Source organism: Physella acuta, unplaced genomic scaffold, assembly GCF_028476545.2.
Source record: "Physella acuta isolate Inbredline_101_S28 unplaced genomic scaffold, ASM2847654v3 ptg000490l, whole genome shotgun sequence".
In the NCBI taxonomy this organism is placed as follows: Eukaryota; Metazoa; Mollusca; class Gastropoda; family Physidae; genus Physella; species Physella acuta.
Window position 1 is genome coordinate 250,356 of NW_026732009.1, and position 22,786 is coordinate 273,141.

General features: G+C 40.5%; 1 protein-coding gene across 8 annotated transcripts in view; it reads right to left on the minus strand.

The window, feature by feature from the left end:
* The window catches only part of LOC131944396 (voltage-dependent L-type calcium channel subunit beta-2), a 47,699-nt gene that overhangs the window by 15,230 nt on the left and 9,683 nt on the right, over positions 1 to 22,786 (minus strand). For 3 of the 8 annotated variants that reach the window (XM_059304972.1, XM_059304971.1, XM_059304973.1), the window contains exons 2-4: positions 8,987 to 9,331; positions 5,364 to 5,480; positions 1,521 to 1,643 (exon numbers count right to left, since the gene is read on the minus strand). In XM_059304972.1, coding sequence (XP_059160955.1) covers positions 1,521 to 1,643; positions 5,364 to 5,480; positions 8,987 to 9,127 — 381 coding nt within the window. In that variant the 5' untranslated portion in view covers positions 9,128 to 9,331. Of the gene's footprint in view, positions 1 to 1,520; positions 1,644 to 5,363; positions 5,481 to 8,986; positions 9,332 to 13,827; positions 14,119 to 21,232; positions 21,263 to 22,786 lie in introns of those variants that run through there. The other 5 variants (XM_059304968.1, XM_059304969.1, XM_059304974.1 and 2 more) reach the window with 4 other exon arrangements.

A 22,786-nucleotide genomic window follows, 5' to 3' on the forward strand; every position in this document is an offset into this window, starting at 1 on the left:
GGAGGAAACAATGGCAACATTTATAAGACCTATCCACCTGTCTTTGTTAAATTTCTAGAAGGAAACAATTGCAACATTTATAAGACCTATCCACCAGTCATTGTTAAATTTCTAGGAGCAAACAATTGTAACACTTATAAGACCTATCTAGTAATTGTTAAATTTCTAGGAGGAAACAATGGCAACATTTATAAGACCTATCCACCAGTCATTGTTAAATTTCTAGAAGGAAACAATTGCAACATTTATAAGACCTATCCACCAGTCATTGTTAAATTTCTAGAAGGAAACAATTGCAACATTTATAAGACCTATCCACCCGCCATTGTTAAATTTCTAGGAGGAAACAATTGCAACATTTATAAGACCTATCTAGTAATTGTTAAATTTCTAGGAGGAAACAATTGCAACATTTATAAGACCTATCTAGTAATTGTTAAATTTCTAGGAGGAAACAATTGCAACATTTATAAGACCTATCTAGTAATTGTTAAATTTCTAGGAGGAAACAATGGCAACATTTATAAGACCTATCCACCAGTCATTGTTAAATTTCTAAAAGGAAACAATTGCAACAGTTATAAGACCTATCTAGTAATTGTTAAATTTCTAGGAGGAAACAATGGCAACAGTTATAAGACCTATCCACCAGTCATTGTTAAATTTCTAAAAGGAAACAATTGCAACAGTTATAAGACCTATCTAGTAATTGTTAAATTTCTAGGAGGAAACAATGGCAACATTTATAAGACCTATCCACCAGTCATTGTTAAATTTCTAAAAGGAAACAATTGCAACAGTTATAAGACCTATCCACCAGTCATTGTTAAATTTCTAAAAGGAAACAATTGCAACAGTTATAAGACCTATCTAGTAATTGTTAAATTTCTAGGAGGAAACAATGGCAACATTTATAAGACCTATCCACCAGTCATTGTTAAATTTCTAAAAGGAAACAATTGCAACAGTTATAAGACCTATCCACCAGTCATTGTTAAATTTCTAAAAGGAAACAATTGCAACAGTTATAAGACCTATCCACCAGTCATTGTTAAATTTCTAAAAGGAAACAATTGCAACAGTTATAAGACCTATCTAGTAATTGTTAAATTTCTAGGAGGAAACAATGGCAACATTTATAAGACCTATCTAGTCATTTTTAAATTTCTAGGAGAAAAATATTACAACATTTATAAGACATGAAAATTAAGGGTCTGTACTAAATCCTAGAGTAAAACTATAAGCCTTTTTAGTTAGGTACATTAATCTAGTATTGGTGTGTTGATGAGAAATCTACACACATGATGTGCTGTGTTCTACTGGAGTATACACACAATATAATGCAGCAAGTTCAACAGCCACCATCAAGATGGGTTGTGTTGATACAGATTCACTGCTCAAACTCTAATTAAACCTAATGTCACCCCGAACCTATCATGAGTTACCCCTAACCTATCATGAGTTACCCCTTTAATATATAACATCTAATGTTGCTATACCCCCACCTTATCACTACTTACTTCTTTTATATGGAGGTAATCTCTGACACCGAAAGACACAGCATAGCCATGTACAGGCGAGTCATCATCAGCAGAGCCATCATAGGACACATTGGTTCTAACAGCAAACGCCACTGGCTTGGCCTGAAGAGAAAGGTGTGCATGTTAGCTTTATTATTGTCTTGGTTTTACAGCTAAGGTTAGGGTTTGTAACTGGATGGAAACTCATGTACAACTGTTGTTACTGTTGAGTAACTCTTGTCAAGCTAAAGCAGGTGGTTAGATAGTTTCAAGGGGAAAGTGTTGTTAGGGTAAGAGTTGTGAGGGAAGGTGTTGTTAGGGTAAGAGTTGTGAGGGAAGGTGTTGTTAGGGTAAGAGTTGTGAGGGAAGGTGTTGTTAGGGTAAGAGTTGTGAGGGAAGGTGTTGTTAGGGTAAGAGTTGTGAGGGAAGGTGTTGTTCAGGGAGGTTTTGTGAGGATAAGTGTTGTGAATGTTAACTTAAGTCTCAAGAAATAGAGCTTGAATTCCAGGGATAAAATTATATTCAGCTCTAGACTGTATTACACCCATGGGTATACTTTTTAGATGAAGAACACTCTCAGTATACCAGATCTAGATTGTATTATATTGCTGGGTATACCAGTTTCAGATGAAGGACACTCTCAGTATACCAAATCTAGACTATTACATTACTGGGTATACCAAGCTCTAGCCTGTACACTATATTTAAGAACACCAAGTTTTTAAAAAATTGAGTACAAGATACACATGCCCTTAACCTTTCTGTGCATTATACAATCATAATAAGACTTGTTCTCAACAACCAGCAGGTTTGAAAACCTTTTAATATGCAAGATTGAATTACAGTAACACAAGTGGTGGTTTAATAACAGTAACTAAACCTTTTAATATGCAAGATTGAATTACAGTAACACAAGTGGTGGTTTAATAACAGTAACTAAACCTTTTAATATGCAAGATTGAATTACAGTAACACAAGTGGTGGTTTAATAACAGTAACTAAACCTTTTAATATGCAAGATTGAATTACAGTAACACAAGTGGTGGAGACTGGTTTAATAACAGTAACTAAACCTTTTAATATGCAAGATTGAATTACAGTAACACAAGTGGTGGAGACTGGTTTAATAACATTAACAAAAGATGTCAAGTAAAAAGAACCCTCTTAAGACCTCGCGATCCACTGGGTTCAAGTAGAGTTCATGTTTCTTGACCTCAACATATGAAGAGAAGGTGTGGTCAGCACTTTGCCCAGCCGCATTTACCCAGAAATGGGTGGACTAAGGGACGTTCTACTGATTTTACCCGGATTTAAACATGAGACTTTCAGGTCAGCAGCCTAGCGCTACCAAGCTGTCCAATAACAAAAGATGTGAAAACTGGCCATCTGCTACACATGCAGCATAAATACCATGTGTTACAGACTGGTCAAGTGTTACACATGCAGCATAAATACCATGTGTTACACATGCAGCATAAATACCATGTGTTACACATGCAGCATAAATACCATGTGTTACAGACTGGTCAAGTGTTACACATGCAGCATAAATACCATGTGTTACACATGCAGCATAAATACCATGTGTTACAGACTGGTCAAGTGTTACACATGCAGCATAAATACCATGTGTTACACATGCAGCATAAATACCATGTGTTACAGACTGGTCAAGTGTTACACATGCAGCATAAATATCATGTGTTACACATTCAGCATAAGTACCATGTGTTACAGACTGGTCAAGTGTTACACATGCAGCATAAATACCATGTGTTACAGACTGGTCAAGTGTTACACATGCAGCATAAATATCATGTGTTACACATTCAGCATAAGTACCATGTGTTACAGACTGGTCAAGTGTTACACATGCAGCATAAATACCATGTGTTACACATGCAGCATAAATACCATGTGTTACGCATGCAGCATAAATACCATGTGTTACACATGCAGCATAAATACCATGTGTTACCCAACACACACCAGCCCAGCACCCATGCATGTTTTTTAAAATAGTCCAACAGATGTTACAAACATTACACTCATGTTGGGCAACATGTTGGGTATAATGACTAGAGATGGCAAGATAGAATAGACAAGCCTAACTATCTGGAAAGGCTTGATAGTGAGAAATGAAGAAAATGAATAATGGACAGGTGGTTAAAATAAGACAACATCCAACATTTAATGTCAGTTGGTCAAAGTATGACAACATCCAACATTTAATGTCAGCTGGTTAAAGACAACATCCAACATTTAATGTCAGCTGGTTAAATTAAGACAACACCCTACATTTAATGTCAGCTGGTTAAAGTAATACAACACCCAACATTTAATGTCAGCTGGTTAAAGTAAGACAACATCCAACATTCTATGTCAGCTGGTTAAAGTAAGACAACATCCAACATTTAATGTCAGCAGGTTAAAGTAAGACAACATCTACCATTTAATGTCAGCTGGTTAAAGACAACATCCAACATTCAATGCCAGCTGGTTAAAGTAAGACAACATCTACCATTTAATGTCAGCCCACAAGCTGGTTAAAATATAAATTCACCTCGCCTATAACAGGCCATCCCAGAATAAACAACCCAGACTCCCCATAATAACTGGGTGACACGTTCTTCTAATCAAACAGATTTGCCACCATTTCAGTGGGGAAGAAAATAAGTTAGCTAATGTAGGCTAAATGCTCATTATGTGTAATTACCTCTAGTTACCAATAATGAAAGGGAGTGACATTCAGAGTGAAACAAAATGTTCAATATCCAAGTATATCTAAAGCCAGCTTCCATACGGAAATGATTTGATCTAATGCCATATTCATCAAGTGGAACCGTGGCTTGATAGGACAAAGAGAACATTTGGGTAGACCTATCTATGTAGGATTTGTTATTTTAAACTTCTATTTTAACTAGCCGGATAAAGCCTCTTATGTGGACTACAATTTCATGAACCACTTTTAGTATCATCCCTCACATCAACTAGTGAATATAGACCAGAATGTTACTCATGTGGACTACAATTTCATGAACCATTTTTAGTATCATCCCTCACATCAACTAGTGAATATAGACCAGAATGTTACTCATGTGGACTACAATTTCATGAACCATTTTTAGTATCATCCCTCACATCAACTAGTGAATATAGACCAGAATGTTACTCATGTGGACTACAATTTCATGAACCATTTTTAGTATCATCCCCTCACATCAACTATTGAATATAGACCAGAATGTTACTCATGTGGACTACAATTTCATGAACCACTTTTAGTATCATCCCCTCACATCAACTATTGAATATAGACCAGAATGTTACTCATGTGGACTACAATTTCATGAACCACTTTTAGTATCATCCCTCACATCAACTAGTGAATATAGACCAGAATGTTACTCATGTGGACTACAATTTCATGAACCACTTTTAGTATCATCCCCTCACATCAACTATTGAATATAGACCAGAATGTTACTCATGTGGACTACAATTTCATGAACCACTTTTAGTATCATCCCCTCACATCAACTATTGAATATAAACCAGAATGTTACTCATGTGGATTACAATTTCATGAACCACTTTTAGTATCCTCCCTCACATCAACTAGTGAATATAGACCAGAATGTTAAGCTGGACAACATTCATACATCAATATATGTGGAGGATGACTTGTATTCATAACACAATAGCTCCTGGTATGATTTGATAATCACTGAGTTCAAGTTGAATCAGACTATTTCAAATGACATGTGCGGACATTTATAACGAACCTAGCCAAATGTGGTGGTAGATTGTAGATATGTGACAAAGTGAAACTGTTGTACCAACCTTGGCCTTCTCTAATTGAGTAAGGGCTTGCCTCTCTGTCTCTCGTCTCAGTGCTTCCTTCTCTTCATCTAATGAAATATCTGAGGATGGCTGACTGTAGTTGGAATCTGCAGAACCCTGAAACACACAAATCACTGATGTAGAAACAAGACTTTCAGTTTAAACATAAGATGATAGGTAATGTAGTTATAATCTGCAGGTCACTGAAACACACAAATATCTGATGCAGAAACAAGACTTTCAGTTTAAACACAAGATGATAGGTAATGTAGTTATAATCTGCAGAACCCTGAAACACACAAATATCTGATGCAGAAACAAGACTTTCAGTTTAAACACAAGATGATAGGTAATGTAGTTATAATCTGCAGGTCACTGAAACACACAAATATCTGATGCAGAAACAAGACTTTCAGTTTAAACACAAGATGATAGGTAATGTAGTTATAATCTGCAGAACCCTGAAACACACAAATATCTGATGCAGAAACAAGACTTTCAGTTTAAACACAAGATGATAGGTAATGTAGTTATAATCTGCAGAACCCTGAAACACACAAATATCTGATGCAGAAACAAGACTTTCAGTTTAAACACAAGATGATAGGTAATGTAGTTATAATCTGCAGAACCCTGAAACACACAAATATCTGATGCAGAAACAAGACTTTCAGTTTAAACACAAGATGATAGGTAATGTAGTTATAATCTGCAGAACCCTGAAACACACAAATATCTGATGCAGAAACAAGACTTTCAGTTTAAACACAAGATGATAGGTAATGTAGTTATAATCTGCAGAACCCTGAAACACACAAATATCTGATGCAGAAACAAGACTTTCAGTTTAAACACAAGATTATAGGCAATGTAGTTATAATCTGCAGAACCCTGAAACACACAAATATCTGATGCAGAAACAAGACTTTCAGTTTAAACACAGTATGATAGGTAATGTAGTTATAATCTGCAGAACCCTGAAACACACAAATATCTGATGCAGAAACAAGACTTTCAGTTTAAACACAAGATGATAGGTAATGTAGTTATAATCTGCAGAACCCTGAAACACACAAATATCTGATGCAGAAACAAGACTTTCAGTTTAAACACAAGATGATAGGTAATGTAGTTATAATCTGCAGAACCCTGAAACACACAAATCACTGATGCAGAAACAAGACTTTCAGTTTAAACACAAGATGATAGGTAATGTAGTTATAATCTGCAGAACCCTGAAACACACAAATATCTGATGCAGAAACAAGACTTTCAGTTTAAACACAAGATGATAGGTAATGTAGTTATAATCTGCAGAACCCTGAAACACACAAATATCTGATGCAGAAACAAGACTTTCAGTTTAAACACAAGATGATAGGTAATGTAGTTATAATCTGCAGAACCCTGAAACACACAAATATCTGATGCAGAAACAAGACTTTCAGTTTAAACACAAGATGATAGGTAATGTAGTTATAATCTGCAGAACCCTGAAACACACAAATATCTGATGCAGAAACAAGACTTTCAGTTTAAACACAAGATGATAGGTAATGTAGTTATAATCTGCAGAACCCTGAAACACACAAATATCTGATGCAGAAACAAGACTTTCAGTTTAAACACAAGATTATAGGCAATGTAGTTATAATCTGCAGAACCCTGAAACACACAAATATCTGATGCAGAAACAAGACTTTCAGTTTAAACACAAGATGATAGGTAATGTAGTTATAATCTGCAGAACCCTGAAACACACAAATATCTGATGCAGAAACAAGACTTTCAGTTTAAACACAAGATTATAGGCAATGTAGTTATAATCTGCAGAACCCTGAAACACACAAATATCTGATGCAGAAACAAGACTTTCAGTTTAAACACAAGATGATAGGTAATGTAGTTATAATCTGCAGAACCCTGAAACACACAAATATCTGATGCAGAAACAAGACTTTCAGTTTAAACACAAGATGATAGGTAATGTAGTTATAATCTGCAGAACCCTGAAACACACAAATCACTGATGCAGAAACAAGACTTTCAGTTTAAACACAAGATGATAGGTAATGTAGTTATAATCTGCAGAACCCTGAAACACACAAATATCTGATGCAGAAACAAGACTTTCAGTTTAAACACAAGATGATAGGTAATGTAGTTATAATCTGCAGAACCCTGAAACACACAAATATCTGATGCAGAAACAAGACTTTCAGTTTAAACACAAGATGATAGGTAATGTAGTTATAATCTGCAGAACCCTGAAACACACAAATATCTGATGCAGAAACAAGACTTTCAGTTTAAACACAAGATGATAGGTAATGTAGTTATAATCTGCAGAACCCTGAAACACACAAATATCTGATGCAGAAACAAGACTTTCAGTTTAAACACAAGATGATAGGTAATGTAGTTATAATCTGCAGAACCCTGAAACACACAAATATCTGATGCAGAAACAAGACTTTCAGTTTAAACACAAGATGATAGGTAATGTAGTTATAATCTGCAGAACCCTGAAACACACAAATATCTGATGCAGAAACAAGACTTTCAGTTTAAACACAAGATTATAGGCAATGTAGTTATAATCTGCAGGTCACTGAAACACACAAATAGCTGATGTAGAAACAAGACTTTTAGTTTAAACAAGAGGATTGTAGGTAATGTAGCTATAATCTGCAGAACCCTGAAACACACAAATATCTGATGCAGAAACAAGACTTTCAGTTTAAACACAAGATGATAGGTAATGTAGTTATAATCTGCAGAACCCTGAAACACACAAATATCTGATGCAGAAACAAGACTTTCAGTTTAAACACAAGATTATAGGCAATGTAGTTATAATCTGCAGAACCCTGAAACACACAAATAGCTGATGTAGAAATAAGACTTTCAGTACAAGAGGGTTGTAGAAAAAGTTTTGTGTCTCAGTCCTCCTAAAAAACCTGACAGTACGCTCCTGTATACATGAAAACATGATGAAAGTAATGTGAGACTGAATATTTATGTATGTTCATCTCAATAAGTAAGTACACAAAGATAGTAGCACTCTCAAACAACAGCCTAATATCTAGGCAGCAAATCAAAATGTTTAAATGTTTAAGTAAACATGTTTCTATCCTCTATATTCTAGTCTGATTTCTTCCACTTATCTATAAAAGAATTGTTTGATAGATAAAGGAAATTTATGCTAACAATTGATTACTTTTTATAAAATGGATATTTGTTTAAAACCATTAGTAATATTTGCCTAAAAAACTGGCTTATATTGCAGTAAATATAATAGTTAAATTCCACAATAAATTTTGTAAGACATGTTACGACACCAGTTTGAAAATAATTAGTTACTTCTGGATGGAATTGTACTCTTTTGATAATGCAAATATATTTTTAAAAAATTCATTAATTTAAAATAGAAAAAAAACTATATATACATACACCCCAGTTGAATTGTTTTTATAGAGGTGGTAATACAACATGTGGTAATATAATGAGGAAACATGTTGCAATATTTTACACCCTTGACCATATTGTTTAGAATAGTATAGACGAAAATATTTGGGCAGGATAAAGCTGTGGCAGGTGTTAATGTGTAGAAATAAAATTACCAGCGAATCAATGTCACTGAGTCCAGAGGTGACCTCCTTCTTCAGCCTTCCCATCCTGCCTTGGGGCAAGGTTTCATGCATTATGGGATTGCTCTCCATGTTTCCCAGCAGCCCATTGGTCTCCCCAGCCTTGATTCGCATGTCACTACCACAGTTTGTACCAAATAATGAATGCACACTTTCCCCATCTAGATATTCATCTATACACTATATGCCTATTGGTCCCAAATGCACAGTGATCAATGGCTTAGCTAGTCAAGAACACATGGCTTATGTTTACAAGTTTTGTTGCTTCAATTCATTAATCACAAATGGCTGAATCACAACGCTCCAAACAATTCTTCACTGCAATGGTATTCAAAACAACTTTTTTACAACAGGTAGAATGGTACTCAAAACAACTTTTTATGACAGCTAAAATGGTATTAAAAATGTACAACAACTTTCCACATCAAGAAGAATGTTATCCAACATACAACAACTATCTGCTGCCAGTAGATTGGAATTCTTTGTTACAAGCATTAGTCATGAAACAAAACCTGGGGCAGCACCAACATATGTGATCTACTTGCCCCATATAAGTGATCAACTTGCCCCAACAACAAACACGTATGATTAACTTGCGCCAACAAACATATATGATCAACTTGCACCACTCACCAATAAAAAAATCAATTATTAAAACTTATTGCAGCTCTAGTGTCAACAGCAGTAGGTAAGTTTATGAAACCCTGAATACTGTAACGCAGCAATGGTATTAACAGCCTGCGCAGCAATTGTAACAGGTTGTAGAAAGTTGAAACCAGCGACAACCAAACACAAAACATTAACCCAATCCTCAACTGCTACATGCGAGTAGTAAACAAGTAACAAATTTGTGTACCTGCCCCACCCTACAAAGCTACAGACAAACAGTCACAAATCTTTGTATGTCTTTCACTGACACAACAAGCAGTAACTAACCCCCACCCTACACAACTACAGACAAACAGTCACAAATCTTTGTATGTCTTTCACTGACACACAACAAGCAGTAACTAACCCCCACCCTACACAGCTACAGACAAACAATTACAAATCTTTGTATGTCTTTCACAGTACTTTCACTGACACACACAACAAGCAGTAACTAACCCCCACCCAACACAGCTACAAACAGTCACAAATCTTTACCATGTGTAAAATATGATTCTACAACTTCTCCCTAGGTATAACACAGCTGTCAGACAGAACATATCAAATCTTAGGCTTAAAAAAATGTTTGCCTTACAAGCTAATGGCAGCCACGCATCACTTTTATTTACAAAGACATTTCAACAGAATTCAAAGTGGATACAAATTGCTATAATTATCTTAGCATCTATTTATGGTGGCTAAGCTTGAGTTTAAAGCAAGCGAGAAGAAAGTGAAGCTCAGAGTATCTGGAGAGAAGACAACACATTTACTACACAGTTAGGGCTGAGAACAAATGTTTATGGTGATTAGATTGACAAAACTCCACTTTATCAAACAACAAACCAAACCCAGCAGTAAACCCATCTACTTATTGTTATTGATGGCCAAATTTTTTCTCTCCCAGTTTAACGCTTCTTTAACCATTGAAGAGAAGAAAGCTACACAAGAAATGTGGCAGACAGGAAGCAAACAAGCATAAAAAAATGGAGCCAGAAAGATGAGTAGTCCACATTCCAGGCACACCTGGGGAGTGTTAGCAGAGATTAGCTGTAACACACCAGCTGTGGTGACCTAGTAGAGATTAGCTAGAGTGACCTAGTAGAGATTAGCTGGAGTGACCTAGTAGAGATTAGCTGGAGTGACCTAGTAGAGATTAGCTAGAGTGACCTAGTAGAGATTAGCTGGAGTGACCTAGTAGAGATGAGCTAGAGTGACCTAGTAGAGATTAGCTGGAGTAACCTAGTAGAGATTAGCTGTCAGACATGGTCATCTAACAGCCAGACATGGTCATCTAACAGCCAGACAGACATGGTCATCTAACAGTCAGACAGACATGGTCATCTAACAACCAGACATGGGCATCTAACAGCCAGACAGACATGGTCATCTAACAGCCAGACAGACATGGTCATCTAACAGCCAGACAGACATGGTCATCTAACAGCCAGACAGACATGGTCATCTAACAACCAGACATGGGCATCTAACAGCCAGACAGACATGGTCATCTAACAGCCAGACAGACATGGTCATCTAACAGCCAGACAGACATGGTCATCTAACAGCCAGACAGACATGGTCATCTAACAGCCAGACAGACATGATCATCTAACAGCCAGACATGATCATCTAACAGCCACACATGGTCATCTAACAGCCAGACAGACATGGTCATCTAACAGCCAGAGACAGACATGGTCATCTAACAGTCAGACAGACATGGTCATCTAACAGCCAGACATGGTCATCTAACAGCCAGACAGACATGGTCATCTAACAGCCAGACAGACATGGTCATCTAACAGCCAGACAGACATGGTCATCTAACAGCCAGACAGACATGGTCATCTAACAGCCAGACAGACATGGTCATCTAACAGCCAGACAGACATGGTCATCTAACAGCCAGACAGACATGGTCATCTAACAGCCAGACAGACATGGTCATCTAACAGCCAGACAGACATGGTCATCTAACAGCCAGACAGACATGGTCATCTAACAGCCAGACAGACATGGTCATCTAACAGCCAGACAGACATGGTCATCTAACAGCCAGACAGACATGGTCATCTAACAGTCAGACAGACATGGTCATCTAACAGCCAGACAGACATGGTCATCTAGTGTGATGCCAAATGACCAGCAAACAGCCAACAAAGACAGGGCCCCAACTTATTTTCTCCACTAATTACCTCATGTGTGCATGCTTTGTGAGAGGCAACACTGATAAAAGGGGAGCAATTATTGACCAGAGCTACACTCCACATAGAGAGATCAATAGCTAGAAATAACCAGGACTGAGCTAGTGGGTTCCTGTGGAATATGGTACACTAACCACCAGTTTAAGGAATAACTGAGCTAGTGGGTTCCTGTGGAATATGGTACACTAACCACCAGTTTAAGGAATAACTGAGCTAGTGGGTTCCTGTGGAATATGGTACACTAACCACCAGTTTAAGGAATAACTGAGCTAGTGGGTTCCTGTGGAATATAGTACACTAACCACCAGTTTAAGGAATAACTGAGCTAGTGGGTTCTTGTGGAATATAGTACACTAACCACCAGTTTAAGGAATAACTGAGCTAGTGGGTTCCTGTGGAATATAGTACACTAACCAACAGTTTAAGGAATAACCAGGATAGGTGGGTTCCTAACAACCATAGCTTCTTGGATCTCTATACCAAATGTATACCCCAGGTTTTTATAAAAGAATAGTGGAATCTGCTTTGATGATAGTGACAGTGGGAATGATGGTAGTGATGGGTGTATGGTGACTGGTGGTGATGGGTGTATGGTGACTGGTGGTGATGGGTGACTGGTGGTGATGGGTGTATGGTGACTGGTGGTGATGGGTGTATGGTGGTGATGGGTGTATGGTGAGTTTGGGTGTATGGTGAGTATGGGTGTATGGTGGTGATGGGTGTATGGTGACTGGTGGTGATGGGTGTATGGTGGTGATGGGTGTATGGTGAGTTTGGGTGTATGATGAGTATGGGTGTATGGTGGTGATGGGTGTATGGTGACTGGTGGTGATGGGTGTATGTGGTGATGGGTGTATGATGACTGGTGGTGATGGGTGTATGTGGTGATGGTTGTATGGTGACTGGTGGTGATGGGTGTATGGTGGTGATGGGTGTATGGTGACTGGTGGTGATGGGTGTATGATGACTGGTGGTGATGGGTGTATGGTGACTGGTGGTGATGGGTGTATGTGGTGATGGGTGTATGGTGACTGGTGGTGATGGGTGTATGTGGTGATGGGTGTATGATGACTGGTGGTGATGGGTGTATGTGGTGATGGTTGTATGGTGACTGGTGGTGATGGGTGTATGGTGGTGATGGGTGTATGGTGACTGGTGGTGATGGGTGTATGGTGACTGGTGGTGATGGGTGTATGGTGACTGGTGGTGATGGGTGTATGGTGACTGGTGGTGATGAGTGTATGGTGACTGGTGGTGATGGGTGACTGGTGGTGATGGGTGTATGGTGGTGATGGGTGTATGGTGGTGATGGGTGTATGGTGACTGGTGGTGATGGGTGACTGGTGGTGATGGGTGTATGGTGGGGATGTGTGTATGGTGACTGGTGGTGATGGGTGTATGGTGACTGGTGGTGATGGGTGTATGGTGGGGATGGGTGTATGGTGACTGGTGGTGATGGGTGTATGGTGACTGGTGGTGATGGGTGTATGGTGACTGGTGGTGATGGGTGTATGGTGACTGGTGGTGATGGGTGTATGGTGGGGATGGGTGTATGGTGACTGGTGGTGATGGGTGTATGGTGACTGGTGGTGATGGGTGTATGGTGACTGGTGGTGATGGGTGTATGGTGACTGGTGGTGATGGCTGTATGGTGACTGGTGGTGATGGGTGATAGGTGGTGATGGGTGTATGGTGTATGGTGGGGATGGGTGTATGATGGCTGGTGGTGATGGGTGTATGGTGACTGGTGGTGATGGGTGTATGATGACTGGTGGTGATGGGTGTATGGTGGTGATGGGTGTATGATGAATGGTGGTGATGGGTGTATGATAACTGGTGGTGATGGCTGTATGGTGACTGGTGGTGATGGGTATACTGTGAGATATCCTACTTCAACATCTGATAATCTTACTATAATGAGCTATAACATACACATCAATTCCTACACAATTCCTTACCTACCTACAACTAGTTAAATAAAAATATCTGAAGCTAACACAAACGGATAATCCGGCATTAGAGTTCAACACCAAACATAAGCACAAGTTCTGGACTCTCATTCAATTAACTGATGCAGGCTTTACGTTAGTCACAATCCCCCTCACACAACGTGACAAAATCTATAGCCGAGCCACGAACAAAAGTCTCATGGGCCAATGCCTGCCATCGCCGTCTAATAAATAAGTAAAGAACACAGCACCGAAGAAACGGCGACACTTGTTTGTATGGAGCACAGAGCCATCCAGCTATGGCGTAATGCAGCAGTAGCAGCAACACACAAGGGCACACATCTACACGAGAGCCGTGTCGGTCTGACGCTGGGTGACCAGCAACAAATCAATACACACATTCTCAACCTGTTACTTAACTGCTTCAGTGGGGGATTACTGATGGGGGATGCTGGGGGCGGCACCGGCGTGGGGGTCGGGTATAAGTACCACAGTGGTGGTGTGATTGTGGTGATAATAATATTGTGGTGAGCAATCACCGGCGTGGGGGACGGGTATAAGTACCACAGTTGTGGTGTGATTGTGGTAATAATAATATTGTGGTGAGCAATCACCGGCGTGGGGGACGGGTATAAGTACCACAGTGGTGGTGTGATTGTGGTAATAATAATATTGTGGTGAGCAATCACCGGCGTGGGGGACGGGTATAAGTACCACAGTGGTGGTGTGATTGTGGTAATAATAATATTGTGGTGAGCAATCACCGGCGTGGGGGACGGGTATAAGTACCACAGTGGTGGTGTGATTGTGGTAATAATAATATTGTGGTGAGCAATCACCGGCGTGGGGGACGGGTATAAGTACCACAGTGGTGGTGTGATTGTGGTAATAATAATATTGTGGTGAGCAATCACCGGCGTGGGGGACGGGTATAAGTACCACAGTTGTGGTGTGATTGTGGTAATAATAATATTGTGGTGAGCAATCACCGGCGTGGGGGACGGGTATAAGTACCACAGTGGTGGTGTGATTGTGGTAATAATAATATTGTGGTGAGCAATCACCGGCGTGGGGGACGGGTATAAGTACCACAGTGGTGGTGTGATTGTGGTAATAATAATATTGTGGTGAGTAATCACCACGTCGATAATCCCAATAGTGGCGGTAATCTGGGTGGTGTGTAAGAGATGTGGTAACCACGAACTTTAAGATAATCTTAGTGAATAGACTTGGTGGTAGCGGTCATGACGTTATGTTTGTGATCCAAGTGGTAATCGTAATTGTTGTTTGTGATCCAAGTGGTAATCGTGATTGGTCTGTTTGTGATTGAAATGGTAATCGTGACAACGTAATAATTGACAGTAGATAATGGCTGTGATCAAAGGATCGCCAGTACACCAGCACTGCTCTGTTAGGCCAGCAATAACAGTCAGTGTTAAACTACAAGTTAGGTTTGGGCTATTCGTAACAAATTACAAGTCAAGAAAAATAACCTGTAAAGAAAGAGCAGTTAGTAAATCAAGGGCAACAACACATAGTGGAGCGTCAAGAACAGCAACTTGTAAGTCAGGGGCAGCATGTACTAAAGGGTTGACTGAAAACAGACAAAACAAGAGGGTTGTGTATCTACGTTGTACAAATACTGCACGGGCCACACATAGCAAGTACTACATTTTGTTCGATCATTGGATGGTTTTATTAAACACCGGTAGGACAATACTGCATTGTATCAAGCTTATAGTTTGTAGCCCGTATGGCTGGAGGAGATATGGTTGAGGATTATGTTAAAGCTTTAACATGCCCTGTCGTTATTGGTAGAGTTGAGGATAATGTTAAAGCTTTAACATGCCCTGTCGTTATGGGAACAACAAAGCTGGCGACTACCTCAGCAGATACAAGAACATGGCCTGTAGATACTATCACATGGCCATCAGATACAAAAAAGAAACATAGCCTGTAGATACAAGCACATAGTTTGCAGATACACGCGCATGGCCCGTTGTCAGGCCCAACAATCGCATGGCCAGTAGATACTATTACATCGCCTGTACACAGGCCCTACAATCACATGGCCAGTAGATACTATTACATCGCCTGTACACAGGCCCTACAATCACATGGCCAGTAGATACTATTACATCGCCTGTACACAGGCCCTACAATCACATGGCCAGTAGATACTATTACATCGCCTGTACACAGGCCCTACAATCACATGGCCAGTAGATACTATTACATCGCCTGTACACAGGCCCTACAATCACATGGCCAGTAGATACTATTACATCGCCTGTACACAGGCCCTACAATCACATGGCCAGTAGATACTATTACATCGCCTGTACACAGGCCCTACAATCACATGGCCAGTAGATACTATTACATCGCCTGTACACAGGCCCTACAATCACATGGCCTATAGATACAAGCACAAGGTATATAGAGACAAACAGAGGGCCAGTAGAAAGAAGCAGAGGGCCAGTAGAAAGAAGCAGAGGGCCAGTAGAAAGAAGCAGAGGGCCAGTAGAAAGAAGTGCATGGCCCCCTCTCCCACAGATTGAAGCAATCAGCAAGAGATGAACGAGTATAAATATTGAATGGTGCTGGATACATCTAGACCAGCACGTGACAAGAGTTTAAAGGTCACCAACGGCTGCCAGGAAAAGTCTGGTGTCCGTTTTAAAAGTCAAAGGTTAATTAGTTCTCCCAACCAGAAGCACGCGCTAGTAATTTTTCACCTCTCAGAGAATCGACCAGGTACTTTTTAAACCGGGTGTAGATGTTTCGTCTAAACAATCTTCACTTCAAAGAAAGCAAAATAAGATCAACTTACGCCTACCAAAAGAAGCAAAAGAAGATCAACTTACGTCCACCAAAAGAAAGCAAAATAAGATCAACTTACGCCCACCAAAAGAAAGCAAAAGAAGATCAACTTACGTCCACCAAAAGAAAGCAAAAGAAGATCAACTTACGTCCACCAAAAGAAAGCAAAAGAAGATCAACTTACGTCCACCAAAAGAAAGCAAAATAAGATCAACTTACGCCCACCGAAACGGCATCAAAAACTCCAACGGTAAATTTTATCTTCCCAGTGGTAAAATTACGCTAACAGTTATCACAGGTGAAGACAAAGAATGGGTAGTGTGACGTCACACACCTGGGCGCGGGGTTCCAGGGATGGGACGTTAATATTTCGTATTAAACATGATGAACATTTTAAGGATGGGAGTTTAAAACTTCGTGATGCCATTGTGGAGGGGGGGGGGGAGAGAGAGAGAGAGAGAATGGAAGAAGAGAAGGGCTGGAGACAGGTCCAGCAGCATTCTCTCACGGTAGGATCACTGGTTCTTTCAGAAAGACGAACTTTCGTGAAAGCGGATTATGTTTAAGTATATTATGTATTTTTTTCTATATACATTTTCTTTTCTTTTTTCGCCCCGTGTGTGTATCGTAGAAAGATGAAAAAAAAAAAAAAACAAAAACAAAAACACCTCCTGATACACTCCACAGAAGCGCCATTCAGCAACAGTCAACCCTTTTACAACAAGTTTTCTGATATTACTGCTAAAATATTTAAACAGCTGCACTGCAACTGGTATTTTAGTTCACAATATAAATATAAGTTGTCAAGTGCAGAATTTAATGATGCATGTACACTTTCAACAATTTCTACCAAATATAAAGAGCGAGATTTCTAAATCCCCAACTGCAAACGAAGGGAGATAAGCACTCGGTAAATGTGTACGCTCACACTAAAGAACAGTAACCAGTGGAGGACGGGTGCACCCAGCGCCAGACTAGTTATCAGATAGCATTGTTGGCACTGGTGCAAAGTGGCTGACTGCTGGGTGTCGACACGCTATCCAACAGGTCCAACACAGGCAGCCATACACACGTGGTTGTAACTGTACCAGTCAAATGTGGACACGCTATCCAACACAGGCAGCCATACACACGTGCTTGTAACTGTACCAGTCAAATGTGGACACGCTATCCAACAGGTCCAACACAGGCAGCCATACACACGTGGTTGTAACTGTACCAGTCAAATGTGGACACGCTATCCAACACAGGCAGCCATACACACGTGCTTGTAACTGTACCAGTCAAATGTCGACACGGTATCCAACACAGGCAGACATACACACGTGGTTGTAACTGTACCAGTCAAATGTGGACACGCTATCCAACACAGGCAGCCATACACACGTGCTTGTAACTGTACCAGTCAAATGTGGACACGCTATCCAACACAGGCAGCCATACACACGTGCTTGTAACTGTACCAGTCAAATGTGGACACGCTATCCAACACAGGCAGCCATACACACGTGGTTGTAACTGTACCAGTCAAATGTGGACACGCTATCCAACACAGGCAGCCATACACACGTGCTTGTAACTGTACCAGTCAAATGTGGACACGCTATCCAACACAGGCAGCCATACACACGTGGTTGTAACTGTACCAGTCAAATGTGGACACACTATCCAACAGACCCAACACAGGCAGCCATACACACGTGCTTGTAACTGTACCAGTCAAATGTGGACACGCTATCCAACACAGGCAGCCATACACACGTGCTTGTAACTGTACCAGTCAAATGTCGACACGGTATCCAACACAGGCAGACATACACACGTGGTTGTAACTGTACCAGTCAAATGTGGACACGCTATCCAACACAGGCAGCCATACACACGTGCTTGTAACTGTACCAGTCAAATGTGGACACGCTATCCAACACAGGCAGCCATACACACGTGCTTGTAACTGTACCAGTCAAATGTGGACACGCTATCCAACACAGGCAGCCATACACACGTGGTTGTAACTGTACCAGTCAAATGTGGACACGCTATCCAACACAGGCAGCCATACACACGTGCTTGTAACTGTACCAGTCAAATGTGGACACGCTATCCAACACAGGCAGCCATACACACGTGGTTGTAACTGTACCAGTCAAATGTGGACACACTATCCAACAGACCCAACACAGGCAGCCATACACACGTGCTTGTAACTGTACCAGTCAAATGTGGACACGCTATCCAACAGGTCCAACACAGGCAGCCATACACACGTGGTTGTAACTGTACCAGTCAAATGTGGACACGCTATCCAACACAGGCAGCCATACACACGTGCTTGTAACTGTACCAGTCAAATGTCGACACGGTATCCAACACAGGCAGACATACACACGTGCTTGTAACTGTACCAGTCAAATGTGGACACGCTATCCAACACAGGCAGCCATACACACGTGCTTGTAACTGTACCAGTCAAATGTGGACACGCTATCCAACACAGGCAGCCATACACACGTGCTTGTAACTGTACCAGTCAAATGTGGACACGCTATCCAACACAGGCAGCCATACACACGTGGTTGTAACTGTACCAGTCAAATGTGGACACGCTATCCAACACAGGCAGCCATACACACGTGCTTGTAACTGTACCAGTCAAATGTGGACACGCTATCCAACACAGGCAGCCATACACACGTGGTTGTAACTGTACCAGTCAAATGTGGACACACTATCCAACAGACCCAACACAGGCAGCCATACACACGTGCTTGTAACTGTACCAGTCAAATGTGGACACGCTATCCAACACAGGCAGCCATACACACGTGGTTGTAACTGTACCAGTCAAATGTGGACACGCTATCCAACACAGGCAGCCATACACACGTGCTTGTAACTGTACCAGTCAAATGTGGACACGCTATCTAACAGGTCCAACACAGGCAGCCATACACACGTGCTTGTAACTGTACCAGTCAAATGTGGACACGCTATCCAACACAGGCAGCCATACTCTCTACACGTGGTTGTAACTGTACCAGTCAAATGTGGACACGCTATCCAACACAGGCAGCCATACACACGTGCTTGTAACTGTACCAGTCAAATGTGGACACACTATCCAACACAGGCAGCCATACACACGTGCTTGTAACTGTACCAGTCAAATGTGGACACGCTATCCAACACAGGCAGCCATACACACGTGCTTGTAACTGTACCAGTCAAATGTGGACACGCTATCCAACACAGGCAGCCATACACACGTGGTTGTAACTGTACCAGTCAAATATGGACACGCTATCCAACACAGGCAGCCATACACACGTGCTTGTAACTGTACCAGTCAAATGTGGACACGCTATCTAACAGGTCCAACACAGGCAACCATACACACGTGCTTGTAACTGTACCAGTCAAATGTGGACACGCTATCCAACACAGGCAGCCATACACACGTGCTTGTAACTGTACCAGTCAAATGTGGACACACTATCCAACACAGGCAGCCATACACACGTGGTTGTAACTGTACCAGTCAAATGTGGACACACTATCCAACAGACCCAACACAGGCAGCCATACACACGTGCTTGTAACTGTACCAGTCAAATGTGGACACACTATCCAACACAGGCAGCCATACACATGTGGTTGTAACTGTACCGATAAGACATTCAAATGTCGACACCGTACCACATTCAAATGTCGACACGATCTAACTGTACCAATTAGACATTCAAATGTCGACACGTTCTAACTGTACCAATTAGACATTCAAATGTCGACACGATCTAACTGTACCGATAAGACATTCAAATCTCGACACCGTACCACATTCAAATGTCGACACGATCTAACTGTACCAATAAGACATTCAAATGTCGACACGATCTAAGTGTACCAATAAGACATTCAAATGTCGACACGCTATCAAGATATCTAACTGAAACCGATTAGACATTCAAATGACACACTATACAACAGACCCAACTCAAGCAGCCATACTCTACACCCTGTACACTGTCTTCTACGGCCTACACGTACAAATAAAACATTTGAATAGTCGGATAAGATTAAATTTTTTAAACGCTTGCATGTGTTACTTCTTGTAATGCCATCAAACGTTATTGAAGTTAAAGTGCTTTAAAAATTAACATTATTTTGAAAAAGACTATGTACAGGATCAACTTAAGAATATGACGAAGATATATTTTAATAGTTATTTTAACACTTGAAACGTAGTTTAATACATTTTCCTAATCTGCACCTAATGCAGTCACATTTACACTAAATTACCGTTACTCTACATTACAGTGATCATTACAGGGAAGTATACTATATAGGGCAGACGACAGTGTTAAAAGGAGTATTTGATGGCAGGTATATGAAAAAACTACAATTAAAATTAAATGTGTAAAATAGTGTTTTTTTACTGAATCAGCTAAGCACAGCATATAATACACAACAGTTTAATCATATATATATATATATATATATATATATATATATATATATATATATATATATATATATATATATATATATATATATATAGCTACACGTTAGATGCTACTAAAGAAAATGAGACTTACGTCCATGAAAATCACAAGCATACAACCGTCCAGCACATAACTGGCTCATTGATGCGGCAGTCACCCCATATGTTACATTTCGATGCTTCCTCCAAAAAAAAAAAAAATCAGTGAACCGAGCACCTGGTTGGACAAGCAACGCAAACACACCTATTTTTTTTTTACCTGTAAAATCTATCACGCCGGCACATCCTCTAGCAAGTTATTTTTCCATAAGTGCGAGCCGCGAGGGTATCTAATGGAACCGAGGGTATCTAATGGAACTGGCGCATGGACGCGTGCAGTAACGTCTGCATGATGCTGGCACCACGGATGATGATTTGAGCATTTAGTTATGGGAGGGAGAACATCACTTAATCAACAGGATGATGATTTGAGCATTTAGTCATGGGATGCAGAACATCACTAACCCAATCAACAGGATGATGATTTAAGCATTTAGTCATGGGAGAGAAAACATCACTAACCCAATCAACAGGATGATGATTTAAGCATTTAGTCATGTGGAGCCAGAACATCACTAACCCAATCAACAGGATGATGATTTAAGCATTTAGTCATGGGAGGGAGAACATCACTAACCCAATCAACAGGCTGATGATTTAAGCATTTAGTCATGGGAGCCAGAACATCACTAACCCAATCAACAGGCTGTTTAAAGCCAGCAGTAAGTGTGAGATCAGAGCCTCTTGGACGTGCGCACAAGGCGTGGCAGTAATCTCATTCAAATACTCCGGCACCAGGGGTCTAATCGAATCATAACCTAACGACTGGAACCGTCAGTTCTGGGAGAAGTGTGAAGTAAGACAATAGCAGACATTCCAAGTACGGTAGTAGCACTCAGTCAGAAGTAAATCAATAACAGATTGTAAGACAGCAGACAGTCCACAGTAAGACAATAGCAGACAGTCCACAGTAAGACAATAGCAGACAGCCCACAGTAAGACAATAGCAGACAGCCCACAGTTAAACAATAGCAGACAGCCCACAGTAAAACAATAGCAGACCCCCCACAGTAAAACAATAGCAGACAGCCCACAGTAAAACAATAACAGACCCCCCACAGTAAAACAATAGACAGTCCACAGTAAGACAATAGACAGTCCACAGTAAGACAATAGCAGACAGCCCACAGTAAGACAATAGCAGACAGCCCACAGTAAAACAATAGCAGACAGCCCACAGTAAAACAATAGCAGACAAATAAGACAATAGCAGACAGCCCACAGTAAGACAATAGCAGACAGCCCACAGTAAAACAATAGCAGACAGCCCACAGTAAAACAATAGCAGACAAATAAGACAATAGCAGACAGCCCACAGTAAAACAATAGCAGACAAATAAGACAATAGCAGACAGCCCACAGTAAGACAATAACAGACAGCCCACAGTAAGACAATAGCAGACAGTGCACAGTAAAACAATAACAGACCCCCCACAGTAAGACAATAGCAGACAGCCCACAGTAAGACAATAGCAGACAGCCCACAGTAAGACAATAGCAGACAGCCCACAGTAAGAAAATAGCAGACAGCCCACAGTAAGACAGTAAC